This window comes from Thalia democratica, chromosome 2 (genome assembly GCF_965202585.1).
Source record: "Thalia democratica chromosome 2, ktThaDemo2.hap1.1, whole genome shotgun sequence".
NCBI classification, from domain to species: domain Eukaryota; kingdom Metazoa; phylum Chordata; class Thaliacea; order Salpida; family Salpidae; genus Thalia; species Thalia democratica.
The window spans coordinates 53,725,674-53,753,052 of NC_139166.1; the positions used below are offsets into that span (position 1 = coordinate 53,725,674).

Sequence of the window (27,379 nt, forward strand, 5' to 3'; positions counted from 1 at the left end):
TTCAAAATTTTTAAAAGTACACATTTTTTGGTTTATTTTTAGTTTCAAGTTAAATTTAAGGTAAGAAACAGTGTTAAATAGTATAAAAAGATACTGTAAAGCTACTTAAAATGTGTTTTTTAATAAAAAAATTTGGTGATGACAAAAATTTTTCATTTATAATAAACATTTTTTGAGTCAAACCGAAATTTCACTACTGAACATCCTAAAATTCTTAAAAATTACAGGTTTCTCCAGATATTTTGTTCAAAATTAAAGGTTTTTTTCAAATTTTCTTAAATTCCAGGTTATTTTTGCCTAAATTGTCAAATTCCAGGTTTTTCCAGGATTCCAGGTAGAGTGGCAACCCTGTTCTACACTCTGGCTAAAACAAACTCTCAATTGAGAATGAACATAAAATTCGTTTGGTTTCTTTAACCTCCTCTAAACCTCCTTTGAGTTTATAATTTCATTTTTCAACGCTAAAACTTCATATCTTAAATACGCAACACTATTTAAAAAACTAAATTATCCGTTTATAAGTTTATTTGTCACGAGACATCGAATTCAATAAACACGACACACAACATAAAAAATTACAACATACAAAGGTTAACTAGAACGAAAAACAAAAGAATTGACATTGAATACAAGCAAGCTAATTTCAATCTTCAATTGTTATAACACTGCTGCTGGCCACCGGCTTCTCTTCCTCTTTCTTCCCACTTAACCCGAACAAACAGGGGTTGGGGGTGGTGGAAGCACCTAAAAATAAATTGAATATTTTGTAGGTAGTCAGTTAACAATTACTTTTAAAGGTTTATGTTAAACTTGGTTTCTTAGTCAACTATGTTTTAAAACTATTTCAAACACTAATTATTTGAACAAATACTTTTTTTAAGCTTAAATTTAAAAGAAAATTCTTAAATTTCGATATAAAAACACTGTTACCTTTCATTTTTTTAGCAAAAGTTGTTCAGTTAAAAAAATTATAAAATGCGCTAACTTATTATTGTTATAAACAATTAACCCAATATAATAATATTTCTTCAAGCTAAACTATGATATGATAAATCAATTGTAAGAAGTAACGGATGATATGTCAACTTGATTGCAAGAACATGAATACTGACTTGTGTGTAATATACGAATACTATAGTAGTTATTCTAAATACATAATTTTAAAACCTTCAGTTTCCAAAATAAACTTAATATTTAGAACAAAATATCGTGGGGTTTAGTTAGTAAATTTTAACAAAATTGTTTGCTTCTTGTTTCGGTTGATGTTTAACAAAATAGAAAAATAACACTAACAGATTGGGTTCTTAATTTTTATTGGCATTTAATAACTAACAACACTTTTTAAAGAGAGACCGAAATATAATTGAAACAGTTTTCAAACTATAATAAAAAAAAAATTTAAAGAACTAAAAAGTCTTGAATTAACAGGCTACTTTATTTTCATTTAAAATCAATTAACGTGTAATAACAAAAGAACATTTAAATGCGCATTGACGGGGAATTTTATATTCCAATAAATATCATTCTTTTATATATATTTAGAAACATGTTTAATTTGATAAAACTAAAATATTATGTAGTTAACCTGAAAGAAAAGGTCCGGTTGGCATCTCGCTGTACATCGGAATAAACTGCTGGTTCTGTAATAATAAACAATCATTAAAAATTTTACTAATGTTGATTATTTTGTTTGTTTTTCAATAGTTTACAAACGCATATTTGAAATGTAACAACGGTTTATCCATTATAATACACAGCAAGATGTTATTAACATTTTAGTAAATATAAGCAAATAAAAAGAAAAACTTTTCTATATTCAAATAAAAACTTTAAAGTTATTACAGCAATTTAAACCAGGATTCAAAAAATTAAAGATGAGAAAATAGAAATGCATGTTTTAAATGTAAACAAAAGTACTTTTATATGTTCAAACTTTCAAGTTATCACAGCAAGTCAAACTAGGAGTCAAACACTGATGAGTAAGGCAGAACAGTACTTCTAATAATTTTTTTATATTTTACAAAATATCAACTATTTTTATTCTTAACTACTGCTTTGTAAAGCAGACAAAAAAGCACATACTTCCGGCTGATTGGGCAAGAGGCGGCTTATGATGGACCTCTCGTTCATCCGCAGCCGGGTGCTCACCGTGTGAATTTTCATCAGCGAGTTGGGCAGCTTGGCCACGTCCGCCTTCATTTCGGCCAGCAGCCCCTCCAGCTGGTTCAACACTGAGGAAATGTTTGAAAAAAAATTATCAGAATGAAAAACGCTTCAGATGTTCGCAGAAGGGTTGTGGTAAATAGCTGAACAAGAGTCTTGTAAAATACATATGGGGAACAACTCAATTTCACTGTGTTTTTCAAACGTGAACCAGTTCACATGAGTTTCAGGGTTAAGTCTAAACATGTGTGAAAATTATTTATTTGTTATAATTTTCTTTACGGTTTAAATAAGATGGTTCTGTGAAAACGTTCATATCTTTACTAAATGAGAGCTGTGAAATAACGCTTAAATATAAATTTTTTCAAAATATTGCATTGTCTGTCTGATTAGAAACAAAATAGTCTTAATAAAAAACATTTTAACCAAAAAAATTAACTCCAACTATGATATGAAAAATGGTTTAGTAATAATATCAACTATATTATAAAACATACAAACAAAATAAAATCAACATATTTTAAGACTTAACTATCCAGTGGAGTTTTAAAAAACTCAAACCTTTGTGCAAGACGGCGTTGGCGGGCTTGTTTCCCGCCAAACTCTCCTTGCTCAAGTGCTGGTGAGACTCCGCCAGACACTCCACCTCGCTGAAGCGCTTGTTGAGCGACATGGCGGTGTGGTCGCGGTTCTGGGTAATTCCCAGGTTCGAAGCTCTTCTCAACTGCTCCTCTATGATCAGGGCCTGCTCCAGCAGCTTGTACCTCCGCGACAGGAACTTGTTCTGTCGAAATTGAAAAAATTTGAATTAGTTTGTTATAAAACTACATCTTTTTATTAGCGATTGATTATGAGATTTTAGTTGATGTTTGCTGTTATGTGTCTACCTACATGACAGTTTAAGCCATTTGTAAGTGTGCGTAAAATCTACATAATTTTTTATTGTCAGTCGATAGTAAATTCACAAATAATTTTTCATATACTTATAGTAACAGTTATTTACAGTTTATTCCAATGTAGTAAACAAACCTGCATTTCAGCGAAGTTTCCGCGATCGCTCATGGCCCTGAATGGCTCATTCACAATACTGAACTTCATGTCGTTCTGTATATCCGGCCACCTCGCATATCCGTGTCTGTTGTTGATTTTGTCTTGTTATTAGTAAAAAGTTGTTCATTTAAAACTTAGCGTTTATTAGATGAAACTAACAAATAGTTTATAACTTGTTTTACAGTACTCCTTTTAAACGATTTTTATAAGTAAACAAAACAAAATAGTTTTCAGTTGTAAATAAATAACATTACAATTATACATGTAGTACAATTCTAATAAAACCAGATTAGTTTTTTATGGTTGTGCAAAACTAATTCCATACCATCTATTGGTTAGTGCTGTTAAGTTTATTTACACTTATACCGTATTCAAAAATAATATAGTACTTAACAAAAAGTATAGGTTGCATACAAATTAACCACAAGATAAATGTTACTCGAAGGCTCTTTATTCAAACAAAAAAAAAAGATTATTGTTCTAATAAGCCAATTAATTCCAACTCTTTCAATTAATACTAGTAAATTAACTGAACACTTTGCATTTATACTGCACACAAACTACATTATAGGGTTGCCACAGACCTTTGGAAAATTTTCTCCAGGTTTTTTAATGTACTTGTTTTTGGGTCTCTTTTTAGTATAAACTTAAATTTAAGGTAAAAAACTGTGTTAAATATTATAAAAACATTGAAAAGATAGTGTAAAGCTACTTTAAATATGTTTTTTAATAAAAAAATTTTGATAATGACAATTTTTTTTTATCTATATGGTAGATTTTTTGTGTCAAATTAAATTTTTCTACCAAAAATGTTAAAATTGTTTAAAATTTCAGGTTTTTCAGTGACTTTTGTTCAAAATTCCAGCTTTTATTCAAAATTTCTCAAATTCCATTTTTTTTGCCTAAAATGTCAAATTCAAGGTTTTTCCAGGTAAAGTGGCAACCATATACATTAGAAATTATGACAAGTTAATTGAAACGTTAGATACATATTACAAACAATTATCAATACAAATGTGAAACCAACTGAGCCATGCCGGCGAGCAGCCAGTAATCGTGTTTGCGGTGCCAAATCTCGTCCAACCTTCCCGACTGCACCGCCGCGATTTCCTCGGTCAGCCACAGCGTGTGCAGTTCGGTGAATCCCCCGTCGGCGATGTTGAAGAGGAATTGCGCGGGCTCGCGAACTTCACGCTTCACCGCCTCCTCCTTCTTCACTTCTTCCGCCTCGGCGGGTTTTTCTTCCGACGTTCCGGCTGTTTGATGATCAAGTATGATAAATTTAAGTAATAGTTTTTGTATCAAAAGAAAGATAAACAGTGTTGAGCAACACAGGTTACTTATCATTTTTATTTAAGATTGAAATATTAATATTTAAGTGAACATAGAATTTTTTATCAATTTCTAACTTGAGATCAGCTTTTTAATATTAATCAATATAAGTATTTATGAAAGGTGATTTGACTGTAAAGAACTCAGCTGATTGTAATCAGTATCATTAATGGAATTCAAAACCAACGTTTACCCGATTTAAATGATGAAATAACAATAAAATTAACTACAAAACTTACGTTGAAAAGCTTATGTAAGTTTCAAACTTTATTGTGTTTATAGAAATTAATTCATATAAATGTTCGGTTGACTATATTAAAATTGCTTAATTTACTGGACAAAAAGCTTATTTAAATAAAGATACAAGTGCGAGTTAACTACTTTATTTTGTTGTACTATTATTTGAGATGAATTAATTTAAACAAACGTTGATCTGCTTCAGCCTGCTTCTTGGCGTTCTGCTTGGCCTGCTCCTCTATGGCCTGCATCTTTTTCCTCATCGACTCCAAGCTCCATTCGCCGTTGACCGATGAAAACTCTGCTACCTGAAAATGTTTAATTTTTATTTTCAGTTGAATTTAGTTTAACTTATCATTCAGAGGAGCAACTAATAACTATAGAGGTGAAAGCAAATCAAAAATAAGCTTATTTGTTTAATTAGAAAAAAAAAAAAATTCTTATTACACTGAAACAAATTAAACTACCTAAATAATAATTTAAAACTGTTTTTGTGGTCAACTCTATAATGTTAACTATATCAAAAACTTTTGGTTGTCTCAAAAACTTTGCCATACTTTCTTGTTGATCAGAGACATTACGCCGATCCTGGTAAGAGTGTGAGTTCTGGAAAGACCTTCTTTCGGAACACCATCGGTGAAAGTTTCAGTTTTTTCTGATGGTTCGCACAAATGGCTCATGAACAGTTGAGTGTAGGCTCTGTATAAAAATTATCATCGTTTGGTGCAGCAATAATATTTTATCAATTTAATAAAATACACAAATATCATTTGTTAATTTTCAATTAACTGATTAAAACTGATTAATCTATTAAATAACAATAGTTAATGGCAAATTATATACTAAGGATTAAAAATAAAGAAAACTAAACAATTTTTTTTTCCATTTAAGTTTGAAAAAGCCTGAGTGAATTTAAAAACTTTTATACCAGTGTAAGCTTCTCAAAAAATAAAATGCTAATCAGAGTTTTTCAAAGATTTAACTAGAGCTTGAGTGAGTGGTAAAAAGTGTGGATTTTAAAGTAATAGAAATTTAATAATAATGTAAAATGTTCAAGTCGATATAACTATGATATCTTAAGAGGTATTTAATGGTCATTTGGATGACTATATAATGATCTAGTTTAATGAAAAAAATCAACAATACTCTAAATTAGTTTTTGTCATGTAACCTATAAAATTTGATAGATGTTATTTTTCAACCAAAAGATAATTAGTGATGTACCGGACCCGGACTTTTTTTTCAAACTAGAATCCGGCCGGAACCGGATCCGGACTTTTTTTTCAAACTAGAATCCGGCCGGAACCGGATCCGGACTTTTTTTTCAAATTAGAATCCGGCCGGATCCGGACATCAGACAAAAATGGCAATATCCGGCCGTACCCGGATAGTGAGTCCGGTACATCACTAGAATAAACTAGCCTGAGTCAGAATGAGGTTTTTAAAAACTGAAAAAAAAGAACTTTTATCTAATAATAAGTAGAACAGCTAGCCACAAGGTTTACAAATTTAGGTGTTATTTACAATTAAAAATCTGAAATCAAGTTCTTGAACAAAATACACTAGAAAATTACAAAATATTAAAAACTGGATCAGCTCAAACTCATTCAAAATCTAAAAGAAAACTAGCCTGAGTTTTTATAAAAAACTAAACTAGCCTGAGGCAGTCCAAGATTTTCTAAAATTCCCAAAAATTTTCAAACTAGCAGGGTTGCCACTGTTTAAGTCAATAAAACTAGCTAGAGTGAGTATAAACAAGCCTGAGTCAGAATGAGGTTTTTAAAAACTGAAAAATTACTTTAATCTAATAATCAGTAGAACAGCTAGCAAAGGTTGACAATTTGGTAGTAAAGTTGTGGACTGATTGTGGTACACTTAACTTATTAGTACTACCCATCATAATTAAATCCTACCTTATTTAATTAATATCTAACAAATACTGAATTCTAACTGAGACTACTTTCTATAATCAGACACGTCAGTTTTGAGTGATGGATCTTTTATATAAAACACAACAAGAAATACTAGCATATACAAAATTATTAATTACTTTGGTAACACTTTAAAAACTGGAAGCTATTTAAATCTATATCAAAAGACTTAAAACAAAAAACTAAAAAGTAAATAAAACTTTTAGTAAACAAGAAACTGTAAAATTTTTAATAAACTAATAAACTATAAACCTGGCTTAATTATTTAAACAATTAAACACCTGTTGAAATATTCACTTTTAAGACAAAACACTACTTACAATAAGCATTCACAAAAACGTTCAAGATATTTTGTTGCTTCAAGCTACACACCAAACTAACTAACTGCTTACATATAAACTGCCTGTCATGTTCTGATGTTTTGTTGCATCAGTATTTTGTTTGAAACATTTCGTCATATGATTTTCATTGACTCGTACATTAACTCTAAATATTCTCTGAGCTCAACTTTAAACAATAAATAATGCAAGTTATCATTCCAAAGTTTTCAATTTTACAACATATGTAAAGAGTTGCATTTCATGAAATGTTTATTTATAGTTTAAATGTAAACAAATGTAAATTAGTCACGTGTACAAAATGAGCCAATCACGGTAGGTGTTTAATTTTAGCTGACGAAAATGACTCTTATTAATTTTCACAGGGTTTGTTTTTGAAAAAAATACTTTTCAGTATGCTCTTTTTTACTAACTAGATACGGGTCCGGAATTTTTTCTCAAATTAGAATCCGGCCGGAACCGGACTTTTTTTTCAAATTAGAGTCCGGCCGGAACCAGATCCGGACTTTATTTTCAAATTAGAATCCGGCCGGATCCGGACATCAGACAAAAATGGCAATATCCGGCCGGACCCGGATAGTGAGTCCAGTACATCACTAAAGATAATTAAACGGTTCTGATTAGATTATTTTTTTATCAAACCAAAAGCAAACTTGAAGAAAATTTAAGATCTTCTAAATAGAAATTAATTGTATCACAAATTAAAATTGTTTGAAAACAAAACACAAACTAGAAAGAAAGTTCAAGTTGTTTAAAATATTAATATAGTAAACATCAGTATTCAAAAATCACAAACTTAAACTCTTTTTCGCTTTTGTTCTTCAGATCCCTGGTGAGCCATTTTGTTTGGTAGTTTTCATCAGGGGGCATTCCGTACCTCATTACATATGTTGCAAATGTTTTGCGTTGTCGCGCAGTGAAGCCCAACACCTTGTAAGTTAACATTTTATTTTCGAATGACATTGCTATATAACTTTGTATAAATTTTACTTGAAAAAAATTTTTTTTAAAGGCCTTTTTGACAATTTTGAAGTAGAGTCATACAAATTGTAATTTGAATTTTTTGTGATACTTAAAAATTATTTAGCCTTGTGAGAATAGTTTAATATTACTTCTACTAAATTAGTAATACTAGATATAAAACTTTTTAAATTCTTCAATGAAAGTATAAAAACTACAATATTTGTGATACCAGTTATCTCAAAACTATTTTTTATTGAATCCTTATAACAGTAACGCCCTATTACTCACTAAAAAGCTGCGTTGCATATCATACGGAAAAAATTATACAATAAACAGAGTTGCCAAATGCTTTTGGCAACTATTCTCCAGGTTACTAAAATTTCTTCCAGGTTTTTAAAAGTACACATGTTTGGGTCTATTTTTAGTTTAAAGCTAAATTTAAGGTAAGAAACTAAAGTTTAAGAAACTAAGTTGTATTATAGTATAAAAGTAAGTAGTATAAAAACATTGAAAATATACTGTAAAGCTACTTTAAATGTGTTTTTTTATCTATATGATAGATTTTTTGTGTCGAATCTAAATTTTACTACTGAACATGTTGAAATTCCAAGTTTTTTTAGTAACTTTTGTAAGTTCCAGGTTTTTTAGCCTAAATTTTCAAACTCCATGTTTTCAGACAACCCTGAATAAAACAAACCTCAAGATGCCCGGCAACTTTAGACAGCATGGGTGGCAACGGCCGGTCCTTGTCGTACTGTCGGTTCCTGTTCCGCTTCCTCGCCGCTACATAAAGTCCTTATAAGTACAAAACAAAATATACCGTTAGTATTGTTTTGGATTTTAATATAATTTTAATTAAACAACTTGGTTAACAATAATATTATTTTGTGGTATGGTAGTGTTTATGTTAATACTTTTAATAAACGTAAAACTGCGTTGTAAAAATATTTACTTAGTTCTACTTGAACTCGAATATTTTTTTTAACTTCCTTCACACAAATTAGCTAATGTAACAAACGAAGTAAAAATTGCAACTTAAAATGTGTTAAAATATTTAATAAAATAAAACTGACTAGCAGGTTCTTTAACTTCTTTCACTGGGTTCTCGCTTGTAATATGACTAGTTTTGGGCTGTACTGCTGTATTTATTTTCACAATATTCACAATATTTTCACTTTTAATTTAATATAAAACAAACTTGATACTGTTGCTTTTTAAAGAACAAAACTAAAAATTAGATCAAAATAATATTCATACTTTTTTACTCAATTTCATTATCTGAGTTTATTTTAGTATTTCTTTTCAAATCAATTCATTTTAAAGCACTGTTTATCTAGGTTTATTTAAAGAAAAAATTGTCTACAACTTTCACTGATTTTTTTTTAAATCATAAAACTTGAGATTTTTCAATTTATCTTTTCTAAAACTAATTGATTTTTTTAAAACAACACCAATGTATTCAATAGCGATTCTAGAACCTTGTTCTTATAAGACATATTAAAAAACTATGTTGTTACATAAAACCAAAAAATTTATTTGATATTAATTTAAACCGTCATTGTTAAACTCTTCGTCTCTTTCATATTTTCCTACTCTTTTCCTTACTTTGCCGTCTAAAGTTAACAACTTTGTACCTTCCGTTTCTGAAAATCAATAATCTACTCTTAAAAGTACGCATACTTAAAAATAAGAGCTTTAAGTAAACTCCATGCAAGATGCATTATAACCTGTAAAGTAAAAAATATAAATTCCTCATAACATTTCACTAAAGCTAAGCTATAATTGTTTCCTGAACCTCTCTTTCAAATAAACAAAAAAAAAAAAATTAACAAAAAACACCTTCTTTCAAGTTCACCAATAAGATGACTAATTGAAAATAAACAAATAACTAATATTTACTGCCAGTTTAATTCAGATTTTACAAGATAATACCACTATGCTCTACTCCTTATCTACACACTGCACGCGCCTCTCTCACAAGCTATCGAAAGAAAAAACTACAAAATAAAAAACTGCTACCGTCATTGTCGAACTCGTCATCACGCTCGTACTTGCCCACATCATCGTTGACGTCATAATCGGTGTCTTGGTCCGCTTCCTGGATCACGTTCTGCTCGTAGTACCGCACCTTATAATAATTAACCTTATGATTAGATATGAAGAATAAATTGTTGTTCGTTTGGATATTCAATAAAAATAACTCAATTTGTAAAATTTATAGATGAGTCAAGTACGAAATTGTTAACTCTAGACGGAAAGTAAATAAACAGAAAAGCATGAGCTCTTACTCTATTTAAATACTATAATGAAAATCATTAAAAAAAAACTAGTTCTAAGATAAATATGAACAAATCAAATTAAGTTAGTATTAAACAACGAATAAATTCTACCTACCTGCTTTCTCACCCTCTTTCCCTTGCCCATGGTTTGCGCTTCTTCGGCTTGGTGCTGCTGGTAGTGCGCCTTCAGCAACTTCTCCCAGTACTGCGGGTCGTCCTTGTCCATCTGCTCCTTTATAACCTCACGTTCAGGCTCCGGCTGCGTTTTCATGAAGGTCTTTTTTTTGGTGGAAAACAAAAGCAAAAAAAATAGTCAAGTTAATTAGTGTTTAGCGTACATGTGTCATTTTGACAGTACAAGTTCAATCTTGGCACAAATCTCTAGCTTATCATTAACATTATAACCTATTTGTCGGCAAACTCGTGTTTTTTGACTTAAAAAAACTGGTTATAACTTCAATTTTTTTAAAAGTAAAATGTTACCTTCTTATTCAGTGAACTCGTAAGTTTGAACGAAAAAAAAAATTATTAGAACATCAACTTATTATTATTTCAAGTGTTACTTTTTATCACTGTACCCGTAAAAACTCAGTAATGCAAAACTGAAATTCCAACTTATTTCTAAACACTACCTCCTTGTCGGTGTACTCGTAGGTGGCCACTTTGAAGCTCGACAGGTACTCGTTCATCCCCTTCCCGTCCTCCCCTTCCTTCTCCTCCTCCTCCTTTTCCTCCCTGTTGCGGTCGAGCAGCGCCTCGATCATCTTGTCGTCGTAGTGGATGAAGTCCGCTCCTTCCGCGTCTGCTTTCAGTATTTTTATTGTTAACAGGTAAATCTAAGTTCTGAATTTTCCAAGACTTTTTGTTATCTTCTTTATGTATTTGTTGTAAGTTTAGTTCTAAACATAACAAGACTTTTTTTTTATCTTCTATTCTTAGAAGTACTTGTGTTTTCCAGAACTCCGTGGAAAATGTTAAAAGTTTTAAAAAGAGAAACGTGCATAAGTGCTTTGAAATTATTTTTTGTCAGATCCAAACGAAATTGTTTCGTTTGGATCTTATTTATGAACCGTATTAGCAATCTAATAATTTGTATTTGCAATAATATTACATCAAACAAGCAATCTTATATTTTAAAAGTTTGAACACACCGTCGTCGTCTTTGAAGAGGGATTCAGTTCCGAACTTGAGGATGTCGTCCAGTTCCTGCTTGCTCATCGAAGCCGTCTTCGAAGACCCCATCCCCGGACGGACCACCAAGTGGGTGAGCATCATCTTCTTCTTTGCTACCTGTGTAAAAAGTTTGTTTTTGATCTTGTACTTCAATTAGTTGTACATCATCAAATTCTTCTGTTTTGTATGGTTTGAGCCTTAATTTTAAACTTTAAATAGCTGAGGATTTGTAAGGTAAAACAGTTGTTCACAGTTGTTTACAACTTTGCTTTTTAAACTTAACTAACATAAAAACTATTCTCATTGGTCTAAGGGTACAAAGTAGTAATTTTTTTTTTCAGTGTTCTACATTATATACTAAAAGTACATATATTAAAACTTAAATACTAAACATTTATACTTAAATTACTGTAAACGCGCTGATACAGCTGTCCAAGGTAAAATACTTTTTTCTATACTTAACATATTAAAAATTTGTATATGTATGTATGTTTTTGAAGGCTTTCCATTACATTTTATGTTATTAAAAAGGTATATTCGAAAGGTTTCCCAACCTCGGCCACTCTTTCTTCCACGGAGTTCTTGGTGACGAAGCGGTAAATCAAAACTTTGTTCTTCTGCCCCAGCCTGTGGGCCCTGCTGAACGCCTGTATGTCGTTGTGCGGGTTCCAGTCCGAGTCGTATATGAAGACGGTGTCCGCCGTGGCCAAGTTGATGCCCAGGCCGCCCGCCCTGGTTGAAAGCAGGAAGGCGAAGTGTTGCGATCCGGGCGCTGTGTGAGGTTTGTATTTAGATAAGGGCATAGGAGGTAAACGCTTTTTTGAAATTTAATATTCTTTATACATAAATACTCAAGCTACCGGATGCTGTGTACAGTATATTCAAACGATTTCTAATCACTTGCAGTTCAACTTAAACGTAAAAATATCCAACTTTATAAGGTTTTTTGATTTATCAATATATTTTTGAAGTAAGACAATTATTTTCTTTAACTTGGTAACAAAATAAAAAATCATTGGCAACAAATTCTAAAAAGTGCAACAACGTCAAATACCGTTGAATCTGTCGATTGCCTCCTGCCTGGTTCCTCCGGTGATGCCTCCGTCTATTCTCTCGTACCTGTACCCTTCCCCCTCCAGAAAATCTTCCAAGATATCCAGAACTCGCGTCATCTGAAACATTTTTTATTGTAACTCTTTTTTAAGTTATTATGCAGGTAGCCCATTTTTAAAAACAAAAAAATTAATCTTTCAAAAGTTACTGCAACAATTTTTTTTCTATTATATATTTTACTTATGTTTTTGTTCTAATAATTATGCTGGTAGCTTGTGCTTATACTTTGTTTTTGTGAAAATAATATTATGCAAGTAGTTACAAACCAAAACAAGTATTTTTCACCGCAACAACCGACCTGTGAGAATATGAGAACGCGGTGGCCTCTCTGCTTCAACTTCCTCATCATCTTCTGCATGACCACCAGCTTGCCGCTGTTCTTCACCAACTCGCTTATTTCAAACGCTCCGTTCACCGACTTCGGTGCTTCCTGTGAACAAAAAACTTTATTAGTTTGTTTTACATTTTTTCCTGTTCACTATAAAGAATGTATTATTGTTCACCTTTCCCGTAGATAGATTTGATTGAAATTATTTTTATTTATAACTTTTACAACACAATCCTAAAATAAAATTAAACTATCTTCGAGCAACAAATTAATAAGAATACAATCTCAATAGCTATTCTAGAATGGCAAAACATTTAACCCTAACATTTTTCTTTATATTAAAACACAAATGCATCATAATAAAATACCAAACAGTTATCAAAACAATACAAAAAGCTCACATCTGCCGCCTTAGTGAACAGAAACGGATGGTTGCAGCACTTTTTCAGATCCATCATTATATTCAAAAGTGACGAGTTGTTCGGTCCCCCTCGGGAATTTAACCCTTCAAAGTTTCTTGCCAGCACGAACCTGTGGCACAAAAAAAAAATTCCCTAAAGTTCTTTTTTTTAACATTTAGAATAGCTTAATACTGTTTAATTTTGTCATTTACAAAGCATATATACAACATTTTGCCTAAATAAAAAATAACCTGTAGAGTTTACGCTGCATGGGAGTCAGGTTGACACGCACCAAAAATTCTTTCTTGCCCACGAACCCCTGTTTAAAGTGAATTTTATTTTAAATTTTTAGTACTCATCTACAAAAAGTAAAATTTTGATCAATGCATTTTTTTATTTTCATCTTAAGTTATAACTGAGCTTATTGAACACTTTTTAAACACGAAGTTAAATTAGTTTTAACTCGTACAATCAAATAATAAATACAAATAAATAATAAAAGCGAATTTAGAAAAATGCAACCAACAGTGAGCACGTCTGCCTTCAGCCTTCTGAGCATGTGAGCTCCGAGCATGTCGTGCAGTTTCTTCACTTGGTCTTCCTTCGCTATCTCCGCAAACTCGTTCAAGAAGCCCTCCATATCACTGTTAATTATTTTATTGAATTTAAATTGTTAAAAGTCATTAGCTTAATTAAATATAAATTAAGAACGTTTGGTTTAATTAAAAAGCTTGTCACAAATCGCCTTTAAAACAACATACATGTCTCGGTTTGAGTTTTCAAAAGATTTGATATTGATTTTCCTGTTGTTGAAAAACAGAAGCAACTATTTAATACTTCTACTCTTGTTACAACAGGTTTAAGTAAATTAATTGTTTTAATAGTACTAACAAATATGTTATAAAACAAACATATGAATTTTAGCACAAATACACATCTAAAAGTGCATATAACAAATATTGTTTGGTTAAAATGTAAAACTTTCAACTAACGTGAATTTAGTTGGGCAGAGGAAATTGAGCAAGTGGAATAATTCTTCGAGGTTGTTTTGAAGGGGAGTTCCAGTGAGCAGCAACTTGTGTTTGAATTGATATTCCATCAGCACCCTGTTGTAAAAAAAAACTTATTTTTGAATTGATAAATAAAGTATACTCAAACTACAAATAAAATGAAATAAAAATTAATTATCATTTAAAATGAGCTCATTAATGAAATATTTTAGTAAAGCATCAAAAATATATACAATGTGCTGATCAAGCACAGATTAAGTTTACAAATTAAAATTGAGCAAAATAACAACAAAAATCATAAAATTCAATACTATCCATTGAAAAATATTCAAAACTCCAACCTGAAAAACTTGGACTGGTTGTTTTTCAGCCTGTGCGCCTCGTCAATGCACAGCATGGCCCAGTTGAGCGAACTTAGCGTGCCGGAATCCTGCGTGCAAAACTCGTATGACGTCAGCAACACGTTGAACTTCACGTGGCACCCGGCCTGTTACAATGTTCATTTTGCCTAATGTAAAAGTGTTGATTATTATTACGTCGAAATGTTTGGTTAAAATTACTTGACAGTTCGCACAACTTGGACAGTTTAAGTACATTTTAACAAACGACAAACCTTAATAATAATTCAAGGCCTGTGAAAAATACACATTGTATTTATAAACACATGATTGAATTTTTATCATATCAAACTGCATGGTCGAAATTACTGGACTGTTAAGCTTGTATGTCATGTTCAGTTTATGTACATTAAAAAAAAATAAAAACCTTAATTATAATAACAAATTTTGAACTTTAATATAGCTGAATAGATAAAAAAGTCACAAAAAGCAACTTATTTACTAACTTTGGGTTGAAAAATGTCACAAATCGCCTTTAAAACAACATACATGTCTAAGTATGAGTTTTCAATAGATTTGATATTGATTTTCCTGTTGTTGAAAATTAGAAGCAACTATTTAATACTTCTACTCTTGTTACAACAGGTTTATTCTAATAATATATTAAGCATACTATTTGTTTTATTTACAATAGTTTGAATATGAATCTGTTTGTACACTTATCTGAGTTGCACAGTTCCATCTTAAATAAAAAAATTATCACCCTTTTTCATTGGCACACTTTACAAGTTTTTTTTTTATTTTAGCAGTTTAAAAACTTTTTTTAAACTTTATCAGTCTCAAGTATATGTTACATGAGTATTGATTCAATAAAAGTTCAAACTATATTTCTCTTCAAACAGCTGCAAAGTTGAAACTCAATGTAAATCACAGTAAAACTTTTGATCCACCAGAACTTAATTTGTTATAAATGGAAGTGTGGTCAAAACAACTTTTTACTGTGAAACATTTATAAATTTCGCTCGTCTAACAAAACAATTAACCAAACTTTATTTACAACAAACTCGACAAATGTCAACAACTTCATACCCTCATCCTGGTGGCTTTCGGCCCGCCCCTGATGGCTCCATCGTCGTAACTGAACTCGTGCTCCCTGATCATGGCCCTGGAGTCCTTGTTGCCCTGGTACGACACCACGTACAGCTCGGGCGCCCACAGCTCGAACTCGCGCTCCCAGTTGATCATCGTCGACAGGGGCACCGAGACCAGGAAAGGACCTTTCGTGTGACCCTAACAAAAGTGTGAGAAAACAGTGAAGTTTAGGATTAACATTTCGCTTAAACTTATTGCAATTTTGAACTTGATCATTAGTTGTTGATTTAACATAGAAACAATTAAATATATTGTAAAAATTTATAAACATAAAGGAATTTTATCCGTACTCTAATAATTAAAAAATTCAAAACAAACATTGGTTATAGTAAAGTTTTAATAAAAATCTTCCTACCTCTTGCACAAGTGACTTGAGAAATACGATTGTTTGGATTGTTTTTCCGAGACCCATCTCATCAGCCAGTATAGTGTCCGTGTGCTGTTTGAATTACAAAAAATATTACTACTGGGATCGCCACAATGCCTATATATGAGAGTTTTTAATAACCTAATTGCTTTGCTTTCATACAGTTAAGTTCTCAAGCCTTTATTGTTTCGCGATTTAAGCTCAAAAAGATCAAAACTTTAGAGCCGCTAGGACTAAAACAGTCTTATTTATAACGGCCCTACTTTGAAAACGAACTCAGTTGTGGCGATGAAGCCATTACAAAAATAGCAACTGTACATCAAATTAACAGCAACTCACTTGTGACCAGGAAAACCTGAGCCAGTTGAGACCTTCCAGCTGATAAGGATGGAGCGACAAGCCGAGATTCGTGATGAACTTCGGTTGGTCCGTGTATTTCTTCGATGGCTGTTTTAATTGTTTATGTCAGTTAAAATGAACAAGTATTTTATTTAAACCTCTTCATAGAACTGACTTGCTAATGGGTAGTTTTATTTTTTAACTTAGATGTTCCATTAGTGAAAGAAAAATAGTAAAACTAGTTTACATAGCAAATTAATAACTGTCACAAATCGCCTTTAAAACAACACACAAATCTCAGCATGAGTTTTCAAAAGATTTGATTATGATTTTCTTGTTGTCGAAAAATAGAAGCAACCGTTTAATGCTTCTACCCTTGTTACAACAGGTTTATTTTACTAATTTTCACAAAATATATCAAAACATTCATAGTTTTACAAAAAAAATCAGTAGTTAAAAAACCTTTGTATAATAAATACATATATATATATCTGCAACTTATTTTTGCATATTCATTTTCAAGTCCTTAGTCTAAAATTAAAATTAAACTTACATTAACTTTAGACTTGGTTTTCTTTTTGCCCTTTTTATTCTTCTCTTTTTTATCAGCTTCAACCATGGCTCTAGTTTAATGAGATAAATTAAGTACTACTTTATTGAGCTAAAACATTTATGATGACTTTATCATGTTAACCTGCTCAAGGCTAAAAAAATCTTTATAACCGACCATAACATTATTTGATTTTTAACTTAATGAAGAAAAATATACTTAACATTAAACTCAACTACTTCAACCATTGAACTTACAATATTTTTAACAACTATTAATAAAGTTATTTAAAAGCTAAATAAAAACTCGTATTAAACAGAAAAAAAGCACTACTTTCAATCTTAAACGTTTCATGTATTGATCTTAAAAGTATTTTAACCATCTACCCTGCTTATCTTTAAAACCTACGTACTTGTGCTCCTTGAACTTTTTGATGTGGACGTCCATGTCTTGTATTTTCTTGCTGGTGCTCTCCCAAGTGCACGCATGGTAATCCAGGCCCTTCCACTTGACCAAGTACTCGACCTTGCCGCTGCGACCAACTTTCCTGTGTTTTCAGTTTGAAACGTTCAAATAAACCTGACTTATTTTTCTTTTTTTTTGTATTATTTCATTGAGCTATGGCCATTAAAAAATCATGCATTATTTGATGACAAGTTAATGGTACAATGGTTAAACTTTTTGGTTTGCATGAAGATAAGATAAACACTATAACTAGAAATAACTTATAATTCATTGCAAGTAATGTCTGGAATTCTTAAAAAACAAAACAGTATATAATAGAAGTACTTATATTTAATTTAAAACTTAAGGTATATTTAAGCACTACTTAGTAAATGTTTTTCTTATTGTGCAGAATCCGTAGAATTAAGTGAATAGTTTTATAGGGAAAATAGTATCACATTAATAAAGTTATAACATACTTACAAATTTTGAAACTTTATATTAAATTTAAAAATTAACCTCAACTTGATTACAATAAAGACTGTTTTATGTTGAAAGATAAAACTTATAAACAAGCATTGAAAAATCAAAAAGTTACTTGTTCAAAATGTTTATGAGGAGCAATAAAAACACAACTTTTAAAAGTGCAAACGCATATTTGTTTAGCACTGAAACGCTCACCTCTGACTGATGATCCTCCAAATGGTGAGCCACTCCTGCTTGATCCCGTACTTCAAATACTTGTCAAACAGTTCCTTGTAGTTGGAATCCTTGGTGCTGGCGTCGTCGTCTTCCACGAACTTTGTCGGAATTTCCATGTCCACTTTGCGTTGGTAATTGCGAAACTGTTTAAAAAATTTAAACTCTTTAAAACTCTGCGAATTGTTTAAATATAAATAATTAGTTAACGATTAAGAACTTAACTTTGCAGTAATGACAGTTGTAATTTCATGTATCATTTAAGTTGATAAAAATGTTTTGATAATCTGGTCAAGCAAAACTCTTTGTTAACTTAATAATCACAACAGTATAAAATATAATTATAAATATTTTACATAACGCTCAAAACAATTTGCCCATGGTGTTCTATCTAGAACAAATTTAACAAACATTTAGTAAATCGGTTAGATTTTCCATGTCAGCTTTACTCTTGTAGATACAAAAGTATATGCAAACAAAAATAAAAACTTAAGTTTACTAATAGGCAGTTAGTTTTTGTCATATAATAGATTTTTTCTAAACATGATTTAAGTGAAGTTCTTAATATAAAACAGTATTTGATCTCTAACATAATTAAAACTTTAATAAATTAACTTTTTCATTTAAACAATCCCATAGTGAGTAATAGCTTATTTAATTTAGAAAAAATACAGTATTTTACAAAAAATATTTTTTTAGTTTTTCTAGTATAATAAACTGTACTCTATTTTCTGGAAGAACTTTTTAAACTTAAGAACTAAAAAATATAAAGTACAATTTGTAGTAGAGTAAATGTTTTAAAACTTTTTGCCTATTTCTAAACCATAACAAATTGTACTTTGTTAACTTTTGTGCCTATTGGTTAAGCTCCCTCTGCAGACATAACAAACCTCATCAACTTATTTTTCCAACTAAACAACATAAAATTGACTGTACAGATTTCTTGTAATAATATTCTTCTTCAAATCGAGATGGCAATTTAAAAACTTATTTCTAATCGTGGATACAAACAAAAGTCAACATGGCACCTGATGAATGGAGTATATTTCCATCCGCATCTGGGACACCCATTCCAGGTCGACATAGGAGTGGCCGCGGTACTTCACGTAAAACTCCCTCTCCTTGTACCCGTTCAACTTCTTCACAAGTCCATTTTCGTCCGTAATTTCGGTGTAGGGGGCTTCCCTCCATCTCCACGCGAATATCTTCTCCACCTTCGCTTTCAACGCTGGACACTGTAAAATGTGGAAGATTTTTTTTACTTCAAATTTAAATCATACTACAATGTCTTTAGTACAGTAAAACTTGTGGTTAAGATATTCTATAAAATTAGCAGTGGAAAAACAATTGGGAAAACTTATAACCGTGAGTTAAAATAAACTTTAGATCAACTTAAAATTTTTATACCAAACAGAAATGTTATTTTAGATAGTGTAACTTAGTTTACATAGTTTTTTTTTTGGTTTAAACGATCAATCAAAAGAGCTTAAAATTTATTAAGGTTTATTTTTTAAACAATAAAGCAATGGTATGAGAAACCTCATAAACACTTAAAATGATACGGGTAGGCTTTACCCGTATCATTCAATTTACACCTACGTATCAACACCTCGTATCTTTCTAAATTTCAATTAGTTGCATCTCGATTATATAATACAATCAAACGAACGGTGCAGTAGGGGCAGTTCCAGTCGCCTTCCGGAAGCTCCTTCACGGGCGGGTTGAGGCACTTGAGATGCCAGGATTTGGGGCACGAGTCGCAAATGTACAAGTTTCCGCCGTCCATGCACTTCGCGCAATACTCCTGGTGCTCGTCACCCTCGCCCTCCTCGCTGTATTCCTGCGTGAAAGTTTGATAATAAATACACATTAAGTTGTAAAAATTATCAAAATGCAGTTATAAATGCCACACAAGCGATAAAAACAATATTCACTGCAAAAATGATTTATTTTTAAAAATGAGTTTTAACATCTAATTTACTATTGTTAAACTAATTCAAGTTGTATAATTAGTTGATAATTAGATGAATTATAAATAAATTGATGTCATATAAAACAGTCTTGGAATATTTACAAGGCTGCCAAAAATATTTGAAATTTTCTTCCAAATTCTTTTAAATTTCTTCCAGGTTTTTCAAAGTACAAGTGTATTAGTCCATTTTTAGTATAAATTTCAACTAAAGGTCTCAAATGGTATAAAAACATTGTAAAGATACTGTAATGGTACTTAAAATGTGTTTTACAATTGAAAAAATTTAAGTAATACAAAAAATGTTGTATATATATGGTAGATTTTTTGTATCTAATCTAAGTTTTGTTATTTTACTCGTAAAAATTGTTTAAAGCTCCAATTTTTTCAAAGTTTTATAGCGATTTTTGTTCAAAATACCAAGTTTTTCAGGGTTTTAGTCAACCTTGTATTTATATAACAAAATAACAAACTTCTTCATCTTCAACATCCATCTCCTCATCTTCATTTACATCTTGCGAATCTTGAGACTTGCTCTTCCTCGGTTTTGTGATGTCAACACCGTTCTTTACCTGTTCGTTATTTAGATTAAAATCAACATGTATCAAGTTACAACTATCTATTTGACTATTTTATGCAATGTAACAAATTTTAACCATTCTTTAGCTTAAAATTCTTGTTATTTTATTAGCTAGCATGTATAAAATTATAACTATCAACTTGATTACGCTTTTATGCAATGTCACAAATCGCCTTTAAAACAACATACATGTCTCAGTATGAGTTTTCAATAGATTTGATTTTAATTTTCCTGTTGTTGAAAATTAGAAGCAACAACTTAATACTTCTACTCTTGTTACAACAGGTTAATTTTTTTGAATACTGACATTAAAAAAAAATTAATAGTAAAAAAATCTACATAATCTTTTATTACTATGTAGTTTATTCTAAAATTTGTAAGGCTTAGTTACACAGATAATTAAACATTAGACTATGAAAAAATAGTTTATCTATAACTGCTTATAAGATTTGCACTTGCTTAAACTACATAACAATCATCAAATCATCTAGTGTCAGATGTTTTGACCTAAAAAAACTTTCTTATAAAGTCCTTAGTTGATAATACAGACTTCCTATTTTTGTACGTACCAATTAAAGGCAAAAGCTTGCTTTTTGCATACTAAACTTGTAATGTACAGATAAAAAACGTAAACACACAAATTACTAACACAAGTGGGGCAGGGCCACACGTCGGGCGCTTCGTCCAGCGGTGGGTCGAGACAGATGAGGTGGTAGGCTTTGGGGCAGAAATCGCACAGTATGATTTCCCCTCCCTGCCGGCAAACCTCGCAGTAATCCTGGTGATCCGTGTCGTAACCATCCTCCTCCGATGGAGGCGATGAAGCTGTTAGGTTTGTTATCAATCTTGAACAAAATGTGTTAAAAACTAGTTTGTTACCAGTCTAATATTGGCCTACAGCTTTGTTTGTTTTAACTTAACTCCGGGCAGTTTTTTTTCAATGAAAGACTAGTTTTATTGCCAATTTTATAGCCAATTTTATGGCTTAAACTTAATTAGGTTCCAATAATAGATTGTAAATCAAGATTAACAATCTAATGGTGGAATCTACTTGTTACAGTGCACTTAAATTAAACTTCAAAAAACACAACCCACTTTTAGCTTTGGCTGCGGGCTTTTTCTTCCTGTTGGGCCTTGATACCTGCTTGCTGGCTTGGGGAGTCTTCTTCCTGCTTGAGGATCTTCCAGATGAGGTTGAGGACGGGGTGGGGACATTCACTTCTTCGTCCGAGTTGTCGCTCGAAAGGTCGTCGTCGTCCTGTGTTACTTTCTATTTACACGAAATTTGAGTTATTGATTTGTTTTCAGCTGGATGAGTACAGTTTGCAAGTTAGTTTTAATGAAAAATATTTTCTAAATAATATATATCTATGGCCATTTTTTAGTGTATTAATTATTTTATATAACATTTAAAGTGCGTGTTGGTTTAAGTTAAAATAAATTAATTAATTAATACACCACTTTTGTGTATACAACTTATTTCAAAATTTATATGTTTTAGCTAAATAAATACTTTGATAACTATTTGGTTTTTCTTCGTTAAATTAACTATCAAAATAAATAACAACTTACAGTAGCATTTTTCTTGTTGGCATTTTGTTTCTTCTTTACAGGAAGTTTTATACGCAAGGGAGCTACTTTTTTCTCCTTTTTGGACTTAAGCTCTAAAAATAAATTGCATTTTTTTGAAATAGATAAACAGAACTAGTTTATTCTTAAAACTGTTTTTATAAGGAAAATAATAAAATAGGTTTAGCAATAAAAATCATGTGGCTAATTTTTAAACTACAACTAAAGTTACAGCAATCACCAGGACAGCTTATTATATTTTATAACCAATTAAAACAAAATATTAAATTTTAAGCGTTTAGCTTAATTTTAAGTAACATGAAAATTTAAGCTGTTTATTCTTTAAAAAAAATTCATATTACTGTTAACGCCTGTTTGTTCTTTAACAAACTTTCATAACAATCAGCAAACCACGTCAAACGCAAAACAAACTTTTCCTTTCAGGCTTCTCAGGCGTCACGAGGTACTGCTGGTCGAGGCTGTAATTCTTGCTCGCAGGAGCTCTCAGGGGCCTGCCGCTCGCACTGGTGGGCGTCTCGTTGGTCAGTTCCTCGTACAAAGCGGCGACCAGCCGGCTCGTCTGATCCTCGCTCATGTCAGGGTACTGCTGCTCAATGTTGGCTTGCACGTGATCCCTGAAACTATCCACGTCGTCGAGTTGCTGCGCGAAAAAAAATCTTACAAGTTTGTGCATGAGAGAGCTCGAACGGTAAGCATTTTTATCAGAATGTTTTGTGTTACGCTGACTGAAAGTGAAATGTTTTATTGCGCTACTTTTCTTTTCATGATTTCCCTGTACTGAAGTTTCAAGATCAAATCAAAAGAAAACTTAACTGACAATTTTCAGATGGGTTTTATAGCTTCTATCTCAAATTTGTTCAATAAGACGTAAGACACTAAGCTTATAGTCTCATATAAAAGTCAATTTTATAACTTCAAAAAATATCTTAAATAACAATATTGTGTTTTACAGGTATAAGTAGGAGTTCTATAAATATTGACATAATTTCTTTCAACCAAAAATACTTAACTAACTAATAAAAATAGAAATATTAAGTATTTTCATTCCGCTCTATAGTTACGTAACTCTGAATACATTTCAAATTTGTTAAAACTTTTTACTACATTCGATTTAAGCCAAAGCTTTACAAAAGGAAAATAAGTGTTTTTCATCTAAAAATGTTTAATTTGTATAAACAATTTTTTTTTAATTAAGTTTTTTTAGTATGAAATTATTCTGAATGAATATTTATATGACTTATTTTGAATCATTATTTTTTGATAAGTTTAAAACATAACTCAGACAAAAAAGCAAAAAGTACAACAAGTTTAAAATATTAAATGAAAAGTATAAAAATGAAGTTTCAAATATTAAAAAACTGTTATTTTTCTAAAGTTTTTTTTCAATCTATAATTAAAATTATCTGCATAAAAAATAGATATTTTTTAATGTTTTTAAGTAAAGCCAGGGTTGCCACTCTTTGAGTCAAAATACTGTCTTGAGTCCTCTGGAGTTTTTTAAATCCTTAAAATAAAATTTATTAATTATCAAAATTAATAGAAGTCAAGTTTTTCAACAAAATTAGTTATAAAATAACAAATATTGCGACTAAATCAACTAAATCCCATTCTAAATATAATAAAAAACTGTTATAAGATTGTTAAAACATCAACTTTCTTGAGTTTTTTATTTGTAAAAAACTAAAACTATCCTGAGTAAGCCTGAGTTTTAAAAAAAATCAAAACATTTGGAGTTATCCTGAGGTGTCCAAATAATTTCAAAAAAAAAAATTATATTCCGAGTTTCCTGAGAGTGTGGCAGTTCTGTAATACAAAAAAAAAACTTTAACAATTTTACATTATTTTTTTTAATTCAAGAAAATAAATTATTGATGAAAAATATAATTCTAAATTTATTATTTGCAATATTAAAAATACAGTTATTAAAAAATTAGTAAATTTAAATAATATATGAAATTTGTTTGTTTATAAAAAGAACCAGGAATAGTAAAATAGTAACTGACTACTTAGTAAAAAAAAATTATTAGGGAAATTTCATTAATCTTTTTAAGGCAACAACTTTAGGCAATTTGAAAAAGTAGATTAACTATACAGTTGTCAATTAAATGTTAACTTCTAAAAATATTATTTTAGCAAGAAATATATCATTTATACTTTTATTATTTACCTTCTCCTTCAGGTCTTTGGCTGTACAATTGCTTTTGTAAGGAGAAAATTCCCACTCAGCAAGCAGTTCTTTGGAAGTAGTCTAAAAACAAAGAGGCTGTTAAAAAACACAACTGTACAAAATTATTAGTATACATTTATAAAATTTTGAAATCTTATTTTATTATTGATTTTAATGCAAGCTGGTTCGATACTATATTGTTTTATAAAAATTTGCTTTTACCAACACGCAATACAAAAACTTAATATTTTTAATATAAAGTGTATTTTTGTCAATTTCCTCAAACATTTTGAACTTTGACCACTTTTATTTTTTATAAGTTGAAGAACTTTGTAATTTTTTTTAACAGAGCTAACTAAGTTTTATACAAATAATTTTACATTTTTAATAAAAAATAAATAAAATTATATTTATATATGTACAAAGTTTACAAATAACTTGAAAATCAAAATAAAGTTCTAAGGATAATATTTTGACTTTTTATTCAATTTAAGTGAATTTCAATCTTTAATTTTTACTGTGTTGTTTTATATAACAATATCTAATATTTTATTTCAAAAACTATACTTATTCTAATTTATCAGAATCAGCATATTTAAGTTTAATATTATTCACCAAAGTTTTTACTTGTATTTATTTTTAGAAATAACAAAATACTTTATCATTGCTTTTTTATAAACGTTATTCTTTTTATCTATAAACTAGAATTTGAAAGAATGAAAATAAATCAACCAAGTATCACTTATTAAATATTTTCTTTACTCAAAACAATTCATTTTATTTACATTCTATAAACTGCATTTCAAAACCACAAAAATAAATCAATTAACTATCACTTAATCACTTAACAAGCCTGCCAAAAGTCTTCTAAACAATTTTAAACGTTTTCTAAATTTCTTCCAGGCTTTTTTAAGAAGTTTTTTGCTTCATTTTAAGTATAAAATTAAACTTAATGTAAAAATATGTGTTAAATAATATAACACAATTGAAAATATACTGGAAAGCTACTTAACTACTTTTTTAATGATGAATTTTTTCTTTTCTATATGATAGATTTTCTGTATTGAATCGAAATTTTATTACTTTAAATGTAAAAGTTCTTTAAAATTCAGGTTTTCATTTCATAATTGTCAAAGTCCAGGTTTTTTGGCAACCCTGTAAATAATAACTTCAATTTCTAACACAAGAAATAACAGCAAACACAAACATGAAATAACATGCAACAAACTTTCCGGAGCTTTTTCGCCTGAACCGTGGCAACTTTGGATTTTTCTTTTCCTTCGTCATCTTCACTTTCAGCCTAAAAAAATAAAATAATTAAAGGAAGTTTGACCACTAGACTTGTGATGACTATTGTATGTTATATTATAAGATGTTCAACTTTGTATAGTTTGTTTATTCTAACTTTCCTTAATCTTATTTTCCTTTTAATTCACTGGTACTTCACATTTTTCAAACTTTGTTTTTGGTAGTTGGCGAATATCAAAAGATGATATAACCGTTGATTCATAAAAATAAGATTTTTGTCTCTTTTGTTACAAACTGTATGGTTTAAATATTATATATATTAAGTACAATTTTGTAGGTTGAACAAGAACAGCCTTTTGAAATGTTTATATTTATTTATTGTTTTAAACATAAAAAAGAAGACACAATAATAGTTTGGTTTTAGTTTTAACTCTAGTACAAATAGCATTAATGTTTCAATATATGTTTATACTCTTTTGTTTTTTAGTTGGAGATATAGTTTAATTGTTGCAAGAAGTAACATTTTCTTTTACTCTGAAGTTGTCCAAACTAGATTTAAAAAAATGTTTACAGTTCTCATTAAACATTTTTACATTTGTTTAAGTTTTGTTTTGCCTTTCCCCTGTTTAAAGCAAGAAACAAGTAATTTGAATATTTATGATTTTATTGGCCATCCCATTTTTACAGTTATTTTACTTTAAAACTGCCATTAATGTCATGAATTTGTAAATAATATATTATACTTGGGTTTTCTAAACAATGTTATAAAAACTTAAGTTAAAACTACAGAGACACTATCAGAGCAAATATTTTTTCAATTCATAAATAAAACTAAAACTTTTTATTAACAATTACTTATATACCTTTCTCTTTGTTCCACTTTTTTTGTCTTCTTCGTCAAGACTGATATCAGGGCTTAATTCAGCAACTGTAAAAAAATAGTGTTCTATTTCTTTTTAGAATTTCTTTTAAAAATTGCATTAAGTATATTAGCTGTTCAGACAGTATACAGGGTTGCCACTCGTTTTTTCAAAAAAATTTCCAGGTTTTCCAAATTTCTTCCAGGTTTTTAAAAGTACATTTTTTACACATTTTTGGATCTATTTTTAGTCTTAAGTTAAATTAAAGGTAAGAAACTGTGTAAAATGGTATAAAAAGATTGAAAAGGTACTGTAAAGCTACTTAAAACGTGTTTTTTAATAAAAAATTTTTGGTGATGACAAAAATTTTTTATCTATATGATAAATTTTTTGAGTCAAACTGAAATTTTACTACTGAACATGTTAAAATTCTAAAAAATTCCAGGTTTTCCCAGGTTTTTTGTTTAAAATTCCAGGTTTTTCAAGGTTTTTTTCAAAATTTCTTAAATTCCAGATTTTTCCAGGTTATTTTTGCCTAATTTGTCAAATTCCAGGTTTTTCCAGGATTCCAGGTAAATTGGCAACCCTGAGTATAAGGTTGAAACAGTTTAAAGCAAAAATTGGTTTTAAGTCATCCACAAATAAGACAACAACTTAAATCGAAAACAACTATAAAACTTAAATTAAATTTTAAGACTAAGTCTTAAACTAACCTTCCGTTTCTGTTTCATTGGTACTCATAACTTTTAATTAATACT

The 27,379-nt window shown here is 30.1% G+C and overlaps 1 protein-coding gene across 3 annotated transcripts; it reads right to left on the bottom strand.

The window, feature by feature from the left end:
• Positions 1-507: 507 nt before the first annotated feature.
• Positions 508-27,379, bottom strand: LOC145829911 (ATP-dependent chromatin remodeler CHD3-like). 3 transcript variants are annotated; one of them, XM_082937786.1, is made up of 39 exons: positions 27,335-27,379; positions 26,625-26,689; positions 25,742-25,813; positions 24,514-24,594; positions 22,758-22,986; positions 22,329-22,420; positions 21,852-22,026; positions 21,406-21,581; positions 20,650-20,748; positions 19,877-20,047; positions 19,236-19,442; positions 18,190-18,353; positions 17,477-17,611; positions 17,068-17,137; positions 16,515-16,622; positions 16,164-16,247; positions 15,746-15,946; positions 14,660-14,805; positions 14,301-14,414; positions 13,835-13,952; positions 13,560-13,627; positions 13,309-13,438; positions 12,878-13,009; positions 12,521-12,638; positions 12,021-12,238; positions 11,445-11,583; positions 10,926-11,095; positions 10,409-10,552; positions 10,034-10,142; positions 8,712-8,797; positions 7,848-7,981; positions 5,340-5,481; positions 4,973-5,090; positions 4,241-4,469; positions 3,193-3,298; positions 2,725-2,947; positions 2,083-2,231; positions 1,586-1,640; positions 508-744 (listed from the first exon to the last, which is right to left on the bottom strand). In XM_082937786.1, the coding sequence occupies exons 1-39, from the start codon at positions 27,360-27,362 to the stop codon at positions 644-646; spliced, it is 5,106 nt and encodes a 1,701-aa protein (XP_082793912.1). In that variant the 5' UTR covers positions 27,363-27,379; the 3' UTR covers positions 508-643. The 3 variants fall into 3 exon arrangements, with proteins under 3 accessions (XP_082793912.1, XP_082793911.1, XP_082793910.1); XM_082937785.1 differs by having other exon boundaries at positions 21,852-22,014; positions 25,721-25,813; XM_082937784.1 differs by having other exon boundaries at positions 25,721-25,813.

Excerpts from the sequence above, each read along its gene's own strand:
- LOC145829911 (XM_082937784.1), bottom strand. The coding sequence starts at position 27,362 with ATGAGTACCAATGAAACAGAAACGGAAG. Across the intron at positions 18,354-19,235 it reads AAATATACTCCATTCATCAG|TTTCGCAATTACCAACGCAA; the intron begins GTGCCATGTTGA and ends TTTTTTAAACAG. Across the intron at positions 10,143-10,408 it reads GAAAGAGGGTGAGAAAGCAG|GTGCGGTACTACGAGCAGAA; the intron begins GTAGGTAGAATT and ends AATTATTATAAG.